This window comes from Falco cherrug, chromosome 18 (assembly GCF_023634085.1).
Source record: "Falco cherrug isolate bFalChe1 chromosome 18, bFalChe1.pri, whole genome shotgun sequence".
NCBI lineage: Eukaryota > Metazoa > Chordata > Aves > Falconiformes > Falconidae > Falco > Falco cherrug.
Window position 1 is genome coordinate 5895635 of NC_073714.1, and position 19349 is coordinate 5914983.

General features: G+C 70.0%; 4 protein-coding genes across 6 annotated transcripts in view; 1 reads left to right on the top strand and 3 right to left on the bottom strand.

The window, feature by feature from the left end:
- LOC102057736 (NPC1-like intracellular cholesterol transporter 1) overlaps window positions 1-4349 on the bottom strand; it is a 42655-nt gene extending 38306 nt beyond the window's left edge. Inside the window, exons 1-4 of one of the 2 annotated variants that reach the window (XM_055696381.1) lie at window positions 4137-4348; window positions 1975-3512; window positions 260-360; window positions 17-189 (exon numbers count right to left, since the gene is read on the bottom strand). In XM_055696381.1, the coding sequence (XP_055552356.1) occupies window positions 17-189; window positions 260-360; window positions 1975-3512; window positions 4137-4190 (1866 nt within the window). In that variant the 5' untranslated portion in view covers window positions 4191-4348. Of the gene's footprint in view, window positions 1-16; window positions 190-259; window positions 361-1974; window positions 3513-4136 lie in introns of both variants that reach the window. The other variant, XM_055696382.1, reaches the window with a different exon arrangement.
- Window positions 4350-5233: 884 nt separating this feature from the next.
- Window positions 5234-11722, bottom strand: DDX56 (DEAD-box helicase 56). Its single transcript, XM_055696195.1, is given in 15 exon segments — window positions 5234-5447; window positions 5545-5642; window positions 5834-5939; window positions 6035-6124; window positions 6212-6220; window positions 6222-6286; window positions 6410-6504; window positions 6595-6711; window positions 7171-7293; window positions 7719-7966; window positions 8924-9014; window positions 9940-10110; window positions 10213-10373; window positions 10961-11122; window positions 11598-11722. Coding segments are annotated over 15 exon segments (1671 nt in total). The 5' UTR covers window positions 11652-11722; the 3' UTR covers window positions 5234-5366.
- A 378-nt stretch (window positions 11723-12100) lies between these two features.
- Window positions 12101-15206, bottom strand: TMED4 (transmembrane p24 trafficking protein 4). The gene is given in 6 exon segments (XM_055696197.1): window positions 12101-12438; window positions 12535-12681; window positions 12793-12918; window positions 14085-14176; window positions 14179-14184; window positions 15008-15206. Coding segments are annotated over 6 exon segments (705 nt in total). The 5' UTR covers window positions 15192-15206; the 3' UTR covers window positions 12101-12288.
- A 254-nt stretch (window positions 15207-15460) lies between these two features.
- LOC102058084 (interleukin-1 family member 10-like) lies at window positions 15461-18193 on the top strand. Of its 2 annotated transcripts, XM_055696200.1 has the most exons (5): window positions 15461-15742; window positions 15958-16018; window positions 16119-16207; window positions 16300-16424; window positions 17256-18193. In XM_055696200.1, the coding sequence occupies exons 1-5, from the start codon at window positions 15736-15738 to the stop codon at window positions 17463-17465; spliced, it is 492 nt and encodes a 163-aa protein (XP_055552175.1). In that variant the 5' UTR covers window positions 15461-15735; the 3' UTR covers window positions 17466-18193. The 2 variants fall into 2 exon arrangements, with proteins under 2 accessions (XP_055552175.1, XP_055552174.1); XM_055696199.1 differs by lacking the exon at window positions 15461-15742 and having other exon boundaries at window positions 15909-16018.
- Window positions 18194-19349: the final 1156 nt, after the last annotated feature.

The window sequence follows — 19349 nt, forward strand, 5'->3', positions numbered from 1 at the left end:
GAATGGGGTGCTTCACCTCGGCCATGAAGGTGACGGAGAGGTTGGGGCGGTGGGCGCGCTGGAAGTCGCCCACCACCTCGAGGAAGCGCTGCTCCCAGCTCAGCACCCACTCGTGGCGTGGGTCGTGGCGGGGGAAGTTGTGCAGGGAGTAGGTGATGATCAGCGCCTCTGCCTGCGTGTACTCGGAGTCTGGGGGGACAGCGGGTGACACCCCTGGGTGCCAGCCCCCCACCCCCACCCCGCCGGGGTCGCTGCTTACCGGGGTAGCCGCCGAGGGCGATGTAGGGGAAGACGGGGCCGCCGTACGCGGCCATGCAGCTCAGCTCCAGCGCCGTGATGTCCTTGAAGGAGAGCGGGGAGCTGGGGGGACACGGCGCGGGGTGAGGGGCTGCACCCCAGCACCCACCGCAGCACCCATCCGGCACCGATCGGGCACCCATCCGGCACCCAACCCCAGCAGGCATCCCAGCATCTGCCCTGGCACCCGTCCGGCACCCATCCGGCACCCAACCCCAGCATCTCCCCCAGCACCCATCCAGCACCCATCCGGCACCCAACCCCAGCACCCACCCCAGCACCTACCACAGCACCCAACCCCAGCACCCATCCAGCACCCACCCCAGCATCTCCCCCAGCACCCATCCAGCACCCAATCCTGGCACCCAACTCAGCACCCATCCAGCACCCACCACGGCACCCAACCCCAGCACCCACCACGGCACCCATCCAGCACCCATCATGGCACCCATCCAGCACCCACCCCCCAGCACTTGCCCCGCCACACATCCAGCACCCATCCAGCACCCACCATGGCACCCAACCCCAGCACCCATCCAGCACCCACCACAGCATCTCCCCCAGCACCCATCCAGCACCCACCACAGCGCCCATCCAGCACCCAATCCTGGCACCCAACTCAGCACCCATCCAGCACCCACCACGGCACCCATCCAGCACCCATCATGGCACCCATCCAGCACCCATCATGGCACCCATCCAGCACCCACCCCCCAGCACTTGCCCCGCCACACATCCAGCACCCATCCAGCACCCACCATGGCACCCAACCCCAGCACCCATCCAGCACCCACCACAGCATCTCCCCCAGCACCCATCCAGCACCCACCACAGCGCCCATCCAGCACCCAATCCTGGCACCCAACTCAGCACCCATCCAGCACCCACCACGGCACCCATCCAGCACCCAATCCTGGCACCCACCCCAGCACTTGCCCCGGCACCCATCCAGTACCCACCCCAGCACCCTACTGGGCACCCCACGGAGAGCACCCTGACCCCACAGTCCAGCGCCCCACAGCTCAGCACCCCATAGAGAGCACCACAACCTGGCACCCCACAGTCACCAGTGCTGCACCCAGCACCCTGTGGGCATCACCCCAAATCTCCTGTCCTGTAACCCCACAGCCCAGCACCCCATGGGCACCATGCTGTGCCCAGCACCCCATAGATAGCACCCTGACCCCACGGCCCAGCACCCTGTGGGCACCACGCCATGCTCAGCACCCCATCGAGAGTACCCCAGCCCCACAGCCCAGCACCCTGTGGGCACCATGCTGTGCTGGGTGCCACAAAGGTGGTACCCTGGGTGCAGGCAGCACCCTGACCCACAGCCCAGCACCCACGGACCCTGTGCCCTGTTGGGTGCACCCCAGATGTCACCCCAACCCATCCCCACATAGATACCGTGCCATGCCCAGCACCCTGTGGGCATCACCCTGACCCACAGCCCAGCACCCCACGGGCACTGTGCCATGCTCAGCACCCCATAGATAGCTCCCCAGCCCCACAGCCCAGCACCTTGTGCGCACCATGCTGTGCTGGGTGCCACAAAGGTGGTACCCTGGGTGCAGGCAGCACCCCAAACCACAGCTCAGCACCCTATGGGTACCACCCAGCACCCTACATCCACCCCCCAACCCCACGCTCCCCCGGGTCCTGGGGAGCAGCACCCACTTGACGCAGTAGATGAGGTGATCGCGCCAGTCAACCGTGCCCGTCACCTTGCCGTCGGCCTGGGTGGCCGTCATGGCCAGGCGGGTGCTGTTGTTCTGGAAGTACTGGGTGACGCTGTTGATGCAGCAGTCGCCCAGCCCGGGCTGCGTGGGGTTGAGAGGAGCGTAGCAGATGTCACTCAGCGTCACCTCCTTGCCCGACACCGGTGCCCACGCCGTGGTGGCCGCCAGCTGCTCCTGCAGCTCCAGCAGCACCCGCAGCACCTCCTCGGACAGCACCCCGCTGAAGTTCTTGGCGCCCAGCACCACCGACTCATAGCTGGTGCTGGGCCGGCCGGGCGCCGTCACGATCACCTGGTTGGTGCGGAAGAAAGGACCGAAGTGTTGGTCGTGAAAAGCTTTTTCTTGCCGGGCGCGGCTGCCAGGCGCCGACCACAGCTCCACCGGATCGGTGGTGAGCTGGAGAGTAACCAAACCGGCTGATAAACCACCCGCCACCACCACCACCACCACCAGCACCACCACGGGGTGCAGGGCCACCAGCGTGCCCCACCGGCAGAAAGCCCCCGCCAGCAGGTGGTGGCTGGCATCGCCCAGGCGTGTCGCACAGCCCGGGGCACGCGCCGGCACCGGCGCCGGCGTCGCATCCTTCTTGACCCGCCGGCTGCGGAACAGCAAGGAGAGGATGAAGATGAGGGCGAGGAGGCCGAAGAGCAGCCCGCAGAGGACCAAGGCGCCGTCGGCGTCGCCCAAGCGGAAGGGGGGCGGCGGGCCGGGGGGAGCGACCACCGGCGGGCAGGATTCGGCGCAGTCCTGACAAGAGCAAGGCTGTTCCTGGGTGCTGAGCGCCTGGTTGCAGCGCCAAGCCTTCGTGGCCAGCGGCACGATGCCATCGCCGGGCTGCGTGCCGTTGGGGACCAGCTGGAAATCGAGCTGCAGCGGTGCCAAGCCGTTGTTTTTATCCCCTTGGAAATCCAACCAACGCTGGGTGGTGCAGAGCCGGGCGCCGTAACGGCCGCACATGGTGTCGATGGCGTAACCGCCGGTAGCCGGCAAGCGGACGCCTTTGCAGGAGTCGAAAGAAGCGTCGGCGAAATCCCGCCGGTAAAAACATTGGTACTCCACGACGGCGAGCTGGGGCCGTCCCAGCGCCGTGGTGCGGTTGACGATGCGGGTGACGTTGGTGAAGAGGCTCTGGTCGGGGCTGCAGATGTTGTTGCAGTAAAGGTTGGCGAAATTCCTGGCACACGCCGGGCAGCGGGAAAGGACGGTGCCGGAAAGCGCCACGCTGAGCCGGAGGGCAACCAGCTGCCCCAAGGAGCAGCAAACCCGCGTCGTCTCGTTGTCCCCCCGCACCAGCTCGGGGCAGACGCTGCGGAGCATGTTCAGCACCGTGCGCGTGGCCACCCGTGCCGGCGTGTTGGAGAGGCACGGCACGTTGGAGGGCACCAGCGACATGTTCACCTCCGGGTTGCGGCCGCATTCGCCGTAGAAGGCGCAGTAACCGGCGCGGTGCATGGGGGTCAACGACGGTGCGACCTGCGGGGGGGAGGGCGATCGGTGGGCAGCACCCCGGCCCGTGGGGCACGACGCCCGGCCCACCAAATGTCACCATTAACGGGCACCACACCGGTGTCCCCCCGGCTCTGCCACCCCCAGCCCCTCCAAATGCCACCACAATGGCACCACACCGGTGTCCCCCTGGCTCTGCCACCCCCAGCCCCTCCAAATGCCACCACAATGGCACCACACCGGTGTCCCTGTGGCTCTGCCACCCCCAGCCCCTCCAAAGGCCACCACAATGGCACCACACCGGTGTCCCCCCAGCTCTGCCACCCCCAGCCCCTCCAAAGGCCACCACGATGGGCACCACACCGGTGTCCCCCTGGCTCTGCCACCCCCAGCCCCTCCAAATGCCACCACAATGGCACCACACCCGTGTCCCCCTGGCTCTGCCACCCCCAGCCCCTGCAAATGCCACCACGATGGGCATCACTCTGGCATCTCTGTGGCTCTGCCACCCCAATCCCCTCCAGATGCCACCACTAACAGGCACCACGCCGGTGTCCCCCCAGCCCCTCCAAGCAGCACCCAAAGGGCACCGCCATGGCTTTGCCACCAGTGGTCACCATGTCCCAGCCCTGCCAACCCCCCGGCACCTACCAGCACCAGGAGGGCACCGAACACGGCGCCGGCCAGCGCGCTGGACCCCAGCATCCTGGGCAAAAGGGTGCCACCGGCTTCGCCCGTGCCCTATAAGACACCACGTCCCCTGGGCGGTCGCCCGCCGCGGTGAGGTCTTCTGGCCTGACCGCCCCGAAGCCAATCAGCCCTCGCCGGAGCCGTAAAACCCTTGTGATCATTAACCGCGATCGATCGCCAACTGCCGCGGCGGGGAGGTGCCCGGCTGCCCCCCACCCCAGCAAGGGGCACCCCGCTCCCACCCTGCCTGGTTTGGAGGAGAGGAAAGAGGGGGACGCTCGGGAGCCGTGCCCCCCTCGGGACACCCCGCGGGTTTCCCAGGGTGAAGGAAGCGGAGAGGCCGCGCCACCATGGGACACCCAGCCCGGTGCGGGGGACACGGGCGCTTCGGTGCTGCCACAGCGGTGCCGGTGGCACCCGTCAGGCCACCGGTGGCCTCCCGGCACCACGGAGGTGGCCAAACCCCCGTTACCGGCACGGGGGCTGCCGTGCCCGCAGGGAGGTGCCGGTGCTGAGCCCTCTGCCCCGGTGCTGGGAAGGGGTCAGGGCCGGCAGGCAGCCTTGGACCGGAGCCGTGCTCCCCGATAAGACACCGTAACCCCGATAAGATGCCTCGGTGGATGATCACCGGTACCCCGAGGGGTAACGCCTGCCTCGTGCGCCACGGGGCAGGGCTGGGTGAACCCCGGCACCCCGGCAGGCGCCCGTGGCACTGCATGAGCCGAGCGGCACCCGCAGCGCGGGTGCCAGCGCCGGGGCGAGGCACGCCAGGCTGCCGCGCTCACGGCAGTGGCAGCGCAGCAGTGTCGGGGTGCCCGAGGTGACCCCGGTCCCCCAAAGCTGGCAGTGCCACCCCTCACGGCGTCCTTGCCCTTGTTTATGGCCCTGGCACAGCCTTGGCCTTGATAAGGGGGGGGGGCAATAACGCCCTGGCACCTTTGCCCAGCATCAGCGGGAGACGCCGCTTCCCACCGCTGCGTCACCAGCCTTCCCCCGTCACGTAGCCGGCGGGGGCACCGCGCATGGCGAGGCGACGGCACAACACGGCACACAGCTGGCACAGTCCCTCGGCACCTTTATTGGGCGCAGCCGCCCCGCAGGGTACGGCACAGAGACACCCTGTCCCTGGTGGGGGGGGCTGCGGTGCCCCCCTGGGGTGGGCACAGTCCGTGGGGCAGCGGGGGGGGGGGCTCAGGAGGGCGGCGCAGCCGGGCGTTTGGCGCGGCGACGGGCGTACTTGAAGCTCTGCAGCGGGTTGCCGGTGCCACGGGACTGGAGGGAGGGGTAAAAAAAAGCAGCGTCAGCCCCTCTGGCAGCACGGGGGGCGGCGGGGGGGGGGGGGTGGTCCCTGCGCCCGTCCCACACTCACCATCGCGCCGCCCCGACGGTTGGTGCCGGTGCGGGTCAACCGCAGCCCCTTGCGCTTCTTGAGGTTGGGTTTGGCGACACCGCGGAGGCTGGGGGGCACTGCGGGCACAGAGCAGCGGGTAAGGGGGGTGCCGGCGGCCCTGGGGATGTTCCCATCCCCCAACAACATCCCCCCCAGGCACTGTTTTGCCTCTACATCGCCATCACCCCCCCCCCCAGGGTCCCCACCCTGCCCCCTTTCCACCCCCACCCCCCAAAGCAGGGCCGGCTGGAGGGTGCGGGGGACGTACCCAGGTACTCGGGCACGTTGCGGAGGTGAGGCTTGACGATGGCGGGGTGCAGGGGCTTGTCGTGGCGCAGGACGTGCAGGTCGCGGGGGTTGTCCTCGAAGTACACCTGGGCGCAGAGAATTGGGGGGCTGGCAGGGCCCAGCACCCTCCCCGCAGCACCCCCAGCCCCGCAGGCAGCCCCCCAGGAACCAGCAGGGTTACCTTGAGTTTCTCGGAGTTGAGCAGCTCATCCTTGATCTCCCGCAGCCGGGCCTCCTTCACCGCCTGCTTGGTGACAGAGCGCATGGCGTCCTGGGGACACACGCAGGGTGTCACAGCCTGGCACCCCCCAAACAGGGTCCCCCCACAGCCCCCCAGCATCGCCCAGCACCCACCTACCCGGCAGCGGGTAGCGCAGTGACTCGATTTCCTCCATGCAGAATGTGTAGGGCTGCAGCATGGACTCGCCATTCTCTGGGGGACACGTGGGGACACGCTGGGTCACCCAGACCCTCGCTCCTGACACCCCCGTGTCCCTCAGCACCCACTTCCCCTCCCCCCACCACCCTCAACGAAGCAACACGGGGTCCCCCCGACCTTTGGCGAGCGCGTCCTCGAGCCGAGCGAGGCCGTCCTGCTCCTCAGGCAGCGCGAAGGTGAGCGCCGTGCCGGGGTTGTCAGCGCGGGCCGTCCTGCGGGCACAGAGGGGACACGGCGGTGGGGAGGGGACACGGCGGTGGGGAGGGGGCCGCCGGCCACCCGCCCGTGGGGGCCCCACGTACCTGCCCACGCGGTGGATGTAGGACTCGACCGTGGTCGGCACGTCGAAGTTGATGACGGCGGCCACGTTTTGGAAGTCGATGCCCCGTGCGACGCCGTACTCCGGGTCCTTGCCCTTGCTGGGGGGGGACACAGCCCAGATGGGGGGGGGGGAGGTGGCTGGGGACCCCCAAGGCCACGGGACAGCCTGGGCAAGGGGACATCTGGGACAGACAATGACGTGGGCACAGGGACGTGATCCCCGGGGGTACGAGGACACTCTGGGTGCAATGACCCCAGAGCCACGGGGACAACGCAAGGAGACCCCTCCAAAGAAGGGGACAGGGGACACGCAGGGACCTCCCTGGGGCCAGCACCCACAGGGGCACGAGGCACAACCCCCCCCAGGGGTGACAGAACCCCCCCCCCCACCTCCTCCTCGGGGTCACAGCAGGCACCAGGAACCCCCTGGGGACAAGGGACACCCCAGGCAGGAGCACCCCTGTAGCTGGGGGTGACCTCCCCCCGGCCCCAGCGGGACATCGCCCTGGTGGCACGGTGGCACCCACGGGGGCTCGGTGGTACCCACGGGGGCTCACCTTTGGGCAGCACCCCGGCGCTTCTTGCGGGCGGGCTGCTCGGCGGGCGCCGCCGGCGCCTCCTCGTCCGTGGCCACGATGTAGTCGTAGATGCCGCGGTTGAACTGGGTGATGACGTGGCACCTGGGGACCAGGCGGGGGACTATCAGCACCCCCCCGCCACCAGCGCCCACCCCTCTTCGCTGCCCCCCCCCCCCCCCCCCCCCCTCCCCGACCCACGGGTACCCCTGCCCTTTCTCCACGGGCACCCTGCACCCTCCTGGGACCTCCCTCCCCCCCCCCAGGGTGCCCTTCCCCCTGCAGGTGTTTCCCCTGGCACCCCAAGGACACCCCTCCGCTCAGCGGGGACCCCCCCTCGTCCCCACGGACCACCCCGCTTTCCCCCCCCCCCAAAGTCGCCGCCCCACCTTCTTCCACAAGCCCCCAGGAGTCACCCCGCTCCCCACAGCACCCCACTTTCCCCTCTGCCCTCCCCCACGCTATCCCAGGGATACCCCAAACCAAGGGGGAACCCCCACCCCCCCACCCCCGTCCCCCGGGGGGTTTACCGGGAGCGGGCGGGCAGCTCGGAGTTGAGGGCGCAGGCGGGGATGCCGAACTGCTCGAGGAAGAGTTTGAGGGCGGGTTAGCAGCGGGCGAGGGTGCCCACGAAGAGCAGGGCCCGGCCGCGCAGCAGCCGCAGCTTCAGCAGGGCGCACAGCACCAGGAATTTGTCCTCCTCCGTGCCGCAGCGCACCGCGAACTGCCGCAGCTGGCAGCTGCCCGGGAGCCGGGGCTCCGGCGGCCGCACCGTCACCTGCAGGCGGCACGGCAGCGTCAGGGGAAGGGGGAAGGGGGGGGGGGGGGGAGGGGGAGTTGCGGCCAAGGGGGGTGGTGTGACCCCTCCCCCCCCACCAGCGCACCCCAGCACCCGCCGTACCCCCTGGGCTGCTGCGTTCCCAAGTGCCCCTGGCCCCCGCGTCTTCATGCCCACGCCGGCCCCCCCGGCCCCCACTCGGACCCCCCAGACCCCACTCGGACCCCCCCAGACCCCACTCGGACCCCCCCAGACCCCACTCGGACCCCCCCCAACCGACTTGGACCCCCCCAGACCCCACTCGGACTCCCCCAGCCCCCACTCGGACCCCCCAGCCCCCACTCGGACTCCCCCAGACCCCACTCGGACTCCCCCAGACCCCACTCGGACCCCCCAGCCCCCACTCGGGCCCCCCCCAGCCCCCACTCGGACCCCCCCAGACCCCACTCGGACCCCCCCAATCTCACTCCAGCCCCCCCCAGACGACTTGGACCCCCCCCGACCCCACTCGGACCCCCCCAGACCCCACTCGGACCCCTCAGACCTCACTCGGACCCCCCCAACCGACTTGGACCCCCCCAGACCCCACTTGGACCCCCCCAGACCTCACTCGGACCCCCCCAGACCCCACTCGGACCCCCCCAGACCCCACTCGGACCCCCCCAGACCCCACTCGGACCCCCCAGACCTCACTCGGACCCCCCCCGACTTCCCCCCGTGCCCCCCCCCAGACCTCACTTGACGCCCCAAACCTCACTCCAACCCCCCCAAACCTCACTCAGACCCTCCCATACTCCACTTGGACGCCCCGAGACCCCACTCAGACCCCCCCAGACGTCTCTCAGACCCCCCCCAGACTTCCCCCTGTGCCCCCCCAACCTCAATCGCACCCCCCAACCTTCCCCCCGTGCCCCCCCCCCGCCAAACCTGCCGCCATGCCCCCCTCCCCAGGCTCACCGGGTTGTGCAGCACCAGCTCCTTGAGGGCCTCCACGTCGGGGCTGAAGGTGGCCGACATCAGCAGTGCCTGGTAGATCTTGGGGAGGTGGCTAGGGGGATGCGGGAGGCTCAGATGCCCCCCACCAGCACCCCCAAAGTCCTCGGCACCCCTCCGGAGACCTACTGTGCCCCCCCCGCCCTGGCAGCACCCCCCAGATGCTCTCTGGCTCTGCCAGTGCCCCCGCTGCGGTGGCCTGGCCTGGCTGTGCCCCCAGACTCCAGGCTGCCCTCCCCCCCAGCCCCAGCAGTGCCCCCCAAACGCCCAGCTGTGCCCCCCACATCCTCCAGCCCCAGCAGTGCCCCCCAGCCCCAGGCAGTGCCCCCCAAACACCCTGCTGTGGCCCCCCATCCTCCAGCCCCAAAAAGTGCCCCCCAAACACCCAGCTGTGCCCCCCGCATCCTCCAGCCCCAGCAGTGCCCCCCAGCCCCAGCAGTGCCCCCATACCCCAGGCAGTGCCCCCCACATCCTCCAGCCCCAAAAGTGCCCCCCAAACACACAGCTGTGCCCCCCGCATCCTCCAGCCCCAAAAGTGCCCCCCAGCCCCAGCAGTGCCCCCCAGCCCCAAAAGTGCCCCCCAAACCCCAGGCAGTGCCCCCCAAACACCGTGCTGTGCCCCCCACATCCTCCAGCCCCAAAAGTGCCCCCCAGCCCCAGCAGTGCCCCCCAAACGCCCAGCTGTGCCCCCCACATCCTCCAGCCCCAGCAGTGCCCCCCAGCCCCAAAAGTGCCCCCATACCCCAGGCAGTGCCCCCCCCATCCTCCAGCCCCAAAAGTGCCCCCCTGCCCCAGCAGTGCCCCCCAAACCCCAGGCAGTGCCCCCCCACACCCTCCAGCCCCAGCAGTGCCCCGCAGCCCCAAAAGTGCCCCCAGCCCCTCAGTACACCCCAAACCCCTGGTGCTGCTCCCCCCCAACCTCCAACCCCAGCAGTGCCCCCCCCAGTCCCCGTCCTTGCCCCGCTCCCCGTGCCCCTCACCACAGCAAGGCCTTGATGTCTTCGCCAAAGCCGAAGGAGAGCAGCAGGTCGGCCTCATCCAGCACCAGCAGCTCCAGCGAGTGCCGCAGGCTCAGGCTGTGGGTGCTGAGGTGTGCCAGCACCCGCCCCGGTGTGCCCACCACCACGTCCGGCTTCTCCATCAATACCGGCCTGGCGACACACCACACCAGTCCCTCTGCCATCAACCCCCACCTGCTGGGGGGGGGGGGGGAGGGGGCCAGGCGCCCGGAGCCGGGGGGCTGGGGGGCTTACCGCTGTGCGGCGAGGTCGCTCTGGGCGCAGAGATCGGCCACGCGCAGGTCACGACCGCAGAAAGCCGCCAGCTGCCGCAGGCTGTGCACCACCTGCTGCCCCAGCTCCTTGGAGGGCACCAGCACCAGCGCCCGCACCGCCTGTGCCACCGCCGAGGAGGCCTGTGCCCGCCCGCGCCCCCGCCCGCCGTCACTGCCGCGGCACGGGCACGGGAGAGCTGCCCTGGCACCCCACAGAGCCCACGTGCCCCACAGAGCCCCCCTGCTCGATGCCCAGCACCCTGTAGCACCCACCGGGCCCACCCACGCCCAGCACACTGCAGCACCCACATGCCCCACAGTGCCCACCCCTGCCCAGCACCCCACGGCACCCATGTGGCCCACCCATGCTCAGCGCCCTATAGCACCCACGTGCCCCACGGTGCCCACCCGTGCCCCAGCAGCCTACTGCACCCATGCCCAGCACCCTAGAGCATCCATGTCCCCCACAGTGCCCACCCACACCCAGGCACCCCACTGCACCCACGTGCCGCACAGTGCCCACCCATGCCCTGCACCCTATAGCACCCACGTGCCCCGCAGTGCCCACCCATGCCCGGGCACCCCGCAGCACCCACATACCCCCCACACCCTATGGTACCCACCCAGCCCAATAACCCCCAGTGCCCACCGTGCCCCACAGCACCCACCCCTGCTCGCCACCCCCTGTGCCCCCGAGCACCCCCCCCCCACCCAGCACCCCCACTCACCGCCTTGACGCGCAGGAGGTGCTGCAGCAGGGGCAGCCCGTACGCCCCCGTCTTCCCGGAGCCGGTCCTGGCCCGGGCCAGGATGTCGCGGCCCTCCAGTGCCAGGGGAATGGCCTCGGCCTGGATGGCCGTGGGGGTGGCCCAGCCCAGCTCTGCCACCGCCTGCGTGGTCCGTCACCGTGGGGGTCCCAGCTGCCTGGGCTCCCCAAGGGACCCCCCGGTGACCCAACCCCCTCCCCGCCGAGGGACCGAAGGACCCCCCGGTGTCCCTGCCCCGCTCCCCCCAAGAGACCCCCCCGGTGTCCCTGCCCCCCTCCCCGCAGAGGGACCCCCAGTGTCCCAATCTCGCTCCTCCCAAGGGACCCCGCGGTGTCCCAAACCCCTCCCCGCCGACGGACCCCCCGGTGTCCCTGCCCCGCTCCCCCCGAGGGACCCCCCCGGTGCCCCAACTCCGCTCCCCCCAAGGGAAGCCCCCCCCGGTGCCCCTGACCCCCTCCCCGCCGAGGGACCCCCGGTGCCCCCAGAGGCCTGCCCCGCCTCAGGGCCTGCATCCCCGGGCCCCCAAGCCCTCCCCCTCGCCACCGCTGACCCCTCGCCCCCCTCCAGGTGCCCGTAGCGCCCCCGGCCCCCAACGCACCCGTAGCAGCCGCCCGTCCAGCCCCATGTGCTCGAACCCCGCTGCCGCCGCCATGGTGGCCGCCCGCCGCCGACTGCGCCTGCGCGGCCCCACCAACCCACGGAGACTTCCGGCGTGTGCCCAGAGCGGCGCCAGACGAGCGGCCGGAGCGCCGCGCCGCCCCCTAGCGCTGGAGGACTGAGTGGCAGCACCTACCGCTCAAGGTTGCGGGGCTGGGGGGGGGGTGGGGGGGGTGGCTGGGGGCGCCCCGACCGCCTGCGTCCCCCCCCCTTCCCCCTGCTTCGGGGGGCTGCACACCCCGGGGGTGGGGCATGAAACGCAGCGTGGGCAGGCAGCCAGGAGGCTGAGCCCCCTGCCCAGCTCGGTGCAGCACCACAGCCAACCCTCGCCCCCCCAAAAGTGCCAGCAACCCCCATTGGACCCCACCCTTTGCCCCCCCAAAACCTCCAGGGAACCCCACTGAACCCCACCCCTCGCCCCCCAAAAAGCGCCAGCGAGACCCATCGGACCCCAAAATCCTTTATTTCGCAACCAAACGCCACTGCGGGGGCTGGCCCCCCCCTCCCTGATGGCAGGCAGGGCCCCACCGAGCTGCCCACCCCCCTCGGGGTGCCGACAGGCAGCAGGGGTTCCCCCCCCGGGACTGTGGGAGCCCCCCCCAGGGTGGGGGGGGCTTGGGACACGGTGGGGGTTACACCAGCTTCTTGGCCTCGAAGAAGCTCTTGAGGTGCCTCATCTGCCAGATGCCGGTGAGGATGAGGATGATGGTTTGGGCGATGGACCACCAGAGCACCCGCTGGTTGGTGCTCTCGCTCGTCATGCGGAAACGCTCCTCCCGGTACTGCCGACAGGAAAAAAAAATAACAAAAAATGGGAGTGACAATAGGGAAAAAGGGGGTTCACCCCAACTGACGCCCCCTTGGAGCCCCCTCCGCACCCGCTGGTAGTTCTGCTCCTTCTGGATCTGCTCGACCTGGTCGAGGAGCTGGCGGGCACGGAGCTGCAGCTCCGTCAGCTTGTCCTTGGCGGCGATTTCGGGGTAGTTGTTGGTGTGTTCACCCACCTGGATATCCAGGTGCACCCGCTGTGGGGCAAAGAGAAAGGGAGGGGGGGGAGACACATGTCAGCAGACCCCTGCTGCCGCTGACACTCCCTCCCCATGTTTGGGGGGCGTCCCCCCCCCACCTCAGATTACCAGTTTGCCGCCGGCGAAGAGCGCCATGCGGGTGGAGTTGGAGTGGAGGCAGATCTGGTGCTCGCCCGGCGTGTGGGAGGTGAAGGTGAAGCGCCCTTCGGAGCCGTACTGCCGCGACAGCACCACCTGCGCCGGGACGCGGCCGCTGTCACCCACCGCCCACCCATGGGGAGACAACGGGACAGCCCACGTGTGTCCCACAGCCCCCCTGCCCTGGCTGGTGAGGTACCCCGTGCTCCCCAGGGACCCCCCTGCCCTTCTTGGGGAGTACACCGCGCACCCCAGGGACCCCCAGGCCCAGCTGGAGGGCACCCTGTGCTCCCCAGTGACAACCCCCCCCCCCCTTGCTGGTGGGCAGCCATACACCCCAGGGACCTCCTGCCCCAGCTGGAGAGCACCTGACCGCCCATAGGACCCCCCCTGCCCCAGCTGGTGGGCACCCCACACGCTTCAGAGAGCCCACACCCAGCCTGGTGGGTGCCCCATGCACCCCAAGGACCCCCTGCTCTCCCTGGCAGGCACCCTGTGCTCCCCAGGGACCCCTTGTCTTCTTCAGCAAGCACCCGTGCTCCCCCGGGACCTCACACCCAGGCTGGTGGGTGCCCCATGCCCCCCAGGGAACCCCTGCCCTGGTTGGAAAGCACCCTAAGGGCCCCCCAAACCCAGCCAACAGGCACCCCAGAGACCCCATACCCAGGCTGGCGGGCACCCCGATGGACTGTAAGGACCCCCTGCCCCAGCTGGCAGGCACCCCACATGTTCCAGAGACCCCACACCCAGCCTGGTGGGTGCCCTGTGCCCCCCAGGGAACCCCTACCCTGGCTGGAAGGCACCCCAAGGACCCCCCAAACCCAGCCAGCTAGCACCCCAGGGTGTTACCGTGCACCCCAGGGACCCCATACCCAGGCTAGCGGGCACCTGATGGACTGTAAGGACCCCCCTGCCCTCACTGCTGGGTACCCCGTGCTCTCCACAGACCCCCTGCCCCAGCTGGTGGGCACCGACGTGCTCCAGAGACCCCACACCCAGGCTGGTGGGTGCCCCATGCACCCCAAGGACCCCTCCTGCCTCAGCTGGAGAGCACCCTGTGCACCCCAAGGACCCCCTCCCCACCTAGCAGACACCCCTGGGAACCCCACACACCCCAAGGACCCCCTGCCCCAGCTGGTGGGCACCCCATGTGCCCCTACAATCCTACCCCCAGGCTGGTGGGTGCCCAAGCCCCCCCCCCCCCCCCCGGGAACCCCCACCCGTGGGCCACGGGGCACCCCAGCTTCCCCAGGGACCCTCACCTTGCCGTCGGGGTCCTTCACCTCCACGTGCATGCCCAGCCCCGGGGTGGAGGGCAGGAACGACTCCGACTGCTTGTCCCACAGCTGCGTCGGTAATTCCCTGGGGGGCAACGGGTTGGAGCGGGCCCACCACCCCCGCCAGCCCCCCCCCCGGCCCCGTTATCCCCCACCCCTCCCGGTTCCTGGGAGTCCCTCCCACTTCTCCCTTCCCCTGTCGTTCCTGGGGGTCCCCCCATCACCCCCTGCTCTCTCCCGGTGCCTGGTGGTCGCTCCCATCGCCCCAGATCCCTCCCGTTATTGCCTCAGTGCCCCCTTCCATCCCCCCCCAGTGACCAGAGATCCCACCCGGTGCCCCCCCCCGGTGCCCGGTGGTCACTCCATCCCCCTCTAGTGCCCGGAGACCCCTCCCGTAGCCCCCCTTGTGCCCAGGGGTCCCTCCTGTAGCCCCGCCGGTGCCTGGAGGTCCCTTCCGTTGCCCCCCCGTACCCAGTGGTTGCTCCCATGCCCCCCCGTACCCGGTGGTCCCTCCCGGTGCCCCCCCGGTGCCCGGTGGTCCCTCCCGGTCCCTCCCTGGTACCGGAGATCGCTCCCATCGCCTCCCCCTCGGTGCCTGGTGCCCCCTCCCATCGCCCCCCCTGTACCCGGTGGTCCCTCCAGTTACCCCCCGGTGCCCGCTGTCCCCTCCGGTGCCCCCCCGATGCCCGGTGATCGCTCCCATCGCGCCCCCGGTAGCCGGTGGCCCCTCCCGGTGCCCCCCCGATGCCCGGTGATCGCTCCCATCGCGCCCCCGGTAGCCGGTGGTCCCTCCCGGTGCCCTCCCGGTTCCCGGTGCCCTCCCGGTTCCCGGTGCCCTCCCGGATCCCGCGGCCACCCCGCTCCCAGCGGTCTCTCCCGGCCCCCGGAGGCCCCTCCGCGCCCCGCACCGATAACCATGGTCTCATCCGGGATCTCCTCGATAAAGCAGCGCTTCTCGGTCTCGCCGATGTGGAAGTAGAGGCCGTGGGCGCCCCAGGCCGCCAGCACCAGGGCGGCAACGGCCACCCGCAGCGCCCCGCCGCCCGCCATGGCCCGCGTCCCGCCCCGCCCGGCGGGGGCCGCGCTGCGCATCGCGCGACCGCTGCCCTTCCCGCCCCGCGCCGGCGCCGCCCCGCGCCCCGCCCACACTGCGCATGCGCCGCCCCGCGCCCCGCCCATACCACGCATGCGCCGCCCGCGCCCCGCCCACACTGCGCATGCGCCGCCCGCCGCCGGCCACTCACTGGTCCCCACGCTTCACCTACGGGTGCCCGCTGGGGTCCCACCGCCGGCGGCGCGGCGCCTCACTGCGCATAGCGCACCCGCCAGGCTGGCCCATGCATGCGCAGTGCCTCCCGCCCGGTGGCGCAGCGGGGAAGGCGCTGCCTCCCCAGCGCTGAGGTTAACAGTTCGAGTCCCACTCGGGCCAGCTCCGGGGACCCCGCTGACCCCCGGGGGTGTCCCCACGTGTGTGTCTGCCTCCCCGGGACGCCCGGCTCCAGCTGCCGCCCCCAGCCGTGCCGAGCCCTCCGGCTGGGCGGAACCAAGCCTTCACACCCCGCCAGCAGTGTGGCAACACCACCAACCTCCTTCCTTCCTTCCTCCCTCCCAGGCGCGGCCCTGGAGCTTTGCCGGGATGCGGGGTGAGCGGGTGGCTGGGAGACCCCCCGGGGAAGGGCCCGGCGAGGTGGGAGGGAAGCGGAACCATGGGGTGGATTGCGCCAGCGGCAGCCCCCCGCCTCCGCAGGCTGGGAATTTCGGGAGGGGTTATAAAGGCGAGGGGGCACGGGTGGCAGGCAGTGGGGTGCCATGGCGTGCCAGCCCGCGCTCACCCTCGCCCTCCTCTTCCTCTGCGCAGAGGCCGAAGGCTTCACCCCCTGCCACACGCCCGCCCTGCAAACCAAAGTCTTCCAGTACCGGTGAGTGGGGGAGGGGATAGCACCCATGGGTGACACCCCAGGAGGACGGGAAGGACCGGGAGGGTGGGGGGGGCACTGCCAGCACCGCTGTCCTCCGCAGGATCTGGGACATCAACCAGAAGTCACTTTACCTACGCAACGACCAGCTGGTGGCCGCGCACCTGCAAGGGGCCAACGCCGCCCTTGAAGGTCAGGCAGGGACGTGGGGACATAGAGGAGGGGGTGACACACACGTCGTGGCCCTGATGGCCCCATCTGTTTGTCGCCCCCCCCCCCTGCAGAGAAGGTGTTTTGGGTGCCCAACCGCGCTTTCGAGCCCGCCAGGCTGCCCGTCATCCTGGGCTTCCAGAACGGGACCCGCTGCCTGGCCAGCCCCCCCGCCAGGCAGCCCACCCTGCAGCTGCAGGTCAGGGGACACGGGCTGGGGGGACACCAAAGGGGCAGGGATGCCATGGGGACACCATGGGGCTGGGGGCACTGCGGGGATGCCAGAGGGATGGGTTACCAGGGGGACAGGGATGCCAGGATGGGGGTACCAGGGGGACAGGGATGCCATGGGGATGGGGATGTGACAGGGATGGGGGCACCAGGGGGACAGGGGTGCCATGGGGATGGGGGCACGAGAGGGACAGGGCCACCAGGGGGACAGGGATGCCATGGGGATGGGGGCACGAGGGGGACAGGGACACCAGGGGAAGAGGGATGCCATGGGGATGGGGGCACGAGGGGGACAGGGATGCCATGGGGATGGGGACACTGTGGGGATGGGGACACTGTGGGGATGGGGATGTCAAAGGGGTGGGGACACTGCAGGGACAAGGATGGCACAGGGATGGGGATGCCATGGAGATGGGGACACCAAAGGGGTTGGGACTTCAAAGGGATTGGGGACACTGTGGAGATGGGGATGTCACAGGGTTGGGGATGTCACAGGGATGGGGACACAGTAGGAAGGGGGCATATGGGGATGGGGACACCACAGGGTTGTGGGGACACTGTGGGGAAAGGGGACATGGGGCTTACAGGGCTGGGGACACTACGGGGAGGGGGCACCTGGGGACAAAGCCACGTCAGGGGTGGGGACACCGGGATCCCAGGGCTGGGGCATTGTGGGGACAGGAACCCCAGAGGGGACAGGGCCACCACCGGGCTGGGGACCCCCACAGATCCAGGTGGGGCTGTCACCCTTGTCCCCGGCCGGCTGCCGGTGACAGTCCGGGGCCGGTGCCCACCGTAGGACGCTGACATCAGGGAGCTGCCCCACGCCGGGGCCGCCGCGGCCGCCTTCACCTTCTGCCGCTCCTACAAGGACGGGCTGTGGCGCTTCGAGTCGGCCGCCAACCCCGGCTGGTTCCTCTGCACCTCGGCCCGCGGCCACCAGCCCCTGGGGCTCTCCCGCCACCCCGATGCCACCCACCTCCTCGACTTCTACTTCCAGCTCGGCTGAACCCCCTCGGCCCCAGCGATGGTGACAGTCCCCTGGGAACGGTGGCATCCTCACGCTGGGGATGGTGACAGCCCACTGGGGTCGGTGGTATCCCCCCTGGGATGGTGACATCCCCCTGAGGATGATGACATCCCCCTGGGGCCGGTGGTATGCCCCCTGGGGTGGTGACATCCCCCTGAGGATGATGACATCCCCCTGGGGCCGGTGGTATCCCCCCTGGGGTGGTGACAGATCCCTGAGGATGGTGACATCCCCTTGGGGACGGTGGCATCCTCACGCTGGGGATGGTGACGGCCTGCTGGGGTCAGTAATGTCCCCCCTGGGATGGTGACATCCCCCTGAAGATGATGACATCCCCCTGGGGCCAGTGATATCACCCCGAGGATGATGACATCCCCCTGGGATGGTGACATCCCCCCGCCCCCCGAGGATGGTGGCAGGACAGTGCCATCCTCACAGCAGGGATGGTGCCAACCCCCTGGGGACAGTGCCACCCCCCCAGTGACAGAGCCGTCCCCCTGGGGACAGTGCCATCCTCACAGCAGGGATGGTGCCATCCCCCTGGGGACAGTGCCACCCCCTTGGGGACAGTGCTATCCTCACAGCAGGAACGGTGCCATCCCCCTGGGGACAGTACCACCCCCCGGGGACAGTGCCATCCCTCTGAGGACAGTGCCACCCCCCCCGGGGACAGTGCCACCCCCCAGGAATAAAGATTCTCAAGACACCTTGGTCCCCGTGGCGTGGGTGGCAGCGGGGCGGGAGGGCAGGGCAGGGCGCGCGGTGACTCCCGGTGCCCGCGTCACCGTGGCACAATGGCCGGTGTTGCGCCACCGGTTCATTAGGGACAGGAACGGGACATCCCCACGGAGGGGTGACGCAGCCTGTGGGGCTGCCCCATAGCTGGGTGTCTCCCAGGCTGAGCTTCTTCCCGGATTTGGTGGCGGTGGCAGCCACCTCCTGCCCAGCACATGTCACCTGCCGCTGGCACCACACACATGGCGTGGCGTGGGGGGATGGGGCACGTGGGCACCGTGGGGACAAGGTACATGGGGCTGTGGGGACAGGGCACATGGGCATGGCAGGGACGGGGCAGGCGGGACCACAGGGACAAGGCGCACAGGCAGTGGGGACAGCGTGTGGGACCTTGGGGACAGGGCTCACGGGACCTCGGGGACAGCACACATGGGGCCACAGGGACAGGGCACATGGGACCGCAGGGACAACATGCAGGACCTCGGGGACAGGGCACATGGGACCTCAGGGACACAGCACACAGGCAGCGGGGACAGCGTGCGGGACCACAGGGACAGGACACATGGGACCTTGGGGACAGGCTCACGGGACCTCAGGGATGGGGCCACAGGGACAACGTGCAGGACCTCGGGGACAGGACTCACAGGACCTTGGGGACAGGAGGACTCATGGGACCACAGGGATGGGGCCACAGGGACCACAGGGACAACATGCAGGACCTTGGGGACAGGACACATGGGACCACAGGGGCAGGGCATGTGGGACCACAGGGACAAGGCACACAGGCAGCAGGGACAGCGTGCGGGACCTCGGGGACAGGACGCAAGGGACCTTGGGGACAGGACACATGGGACTTTGGGGACAGGGCTCATGGGACCTCGGGGACAGGGCTCACGGGACCTCGGGGACAGGACGCATGGGACCTCGGGGACAGGGCTCACGGGACCTCGGGGACAGGACGCATGGGACCTTGGGGACAGGACGCATGGGACCTCGGGGACAGGACACATGGGACTTTGGGGACAGGACACATGGGACTTTGGGGACAGGGCTCACAGGACCTTGGGGACAGGACACATGGGACCTTGGGGACAGGACACATGGGACTTTGGGGACAGGGCTCATGGG

What these genes read in the sequence shown, in the direction of transcription:
- LOC102058084 (XM_055696199.1), top strand. Translation starts at nt 15,909, where the DNA reads ATGGCGTGCCAGCCCGCGCTCACCCTCGCCCTCCTCTTCCTCTGCGCA. An exon ending in ACCAAAGTCTTCCAGTACCG is followed by an intron (nt 16,019 to 16,118) that starts GTGAGTGGGGGA and finishes TGTCCTCCGCAG; the next exon opens with GATCTGGGACATCAACCAGA. An exon ending in AGCCCACCCTGCAGCTGCAG is followed by an intron (nt 16,425 to 17,255) that starts GTCAGGGGACAC and finishes TGCCCACCGTAG; the next exon opens with GACGCTGACATCAGGGAGCT.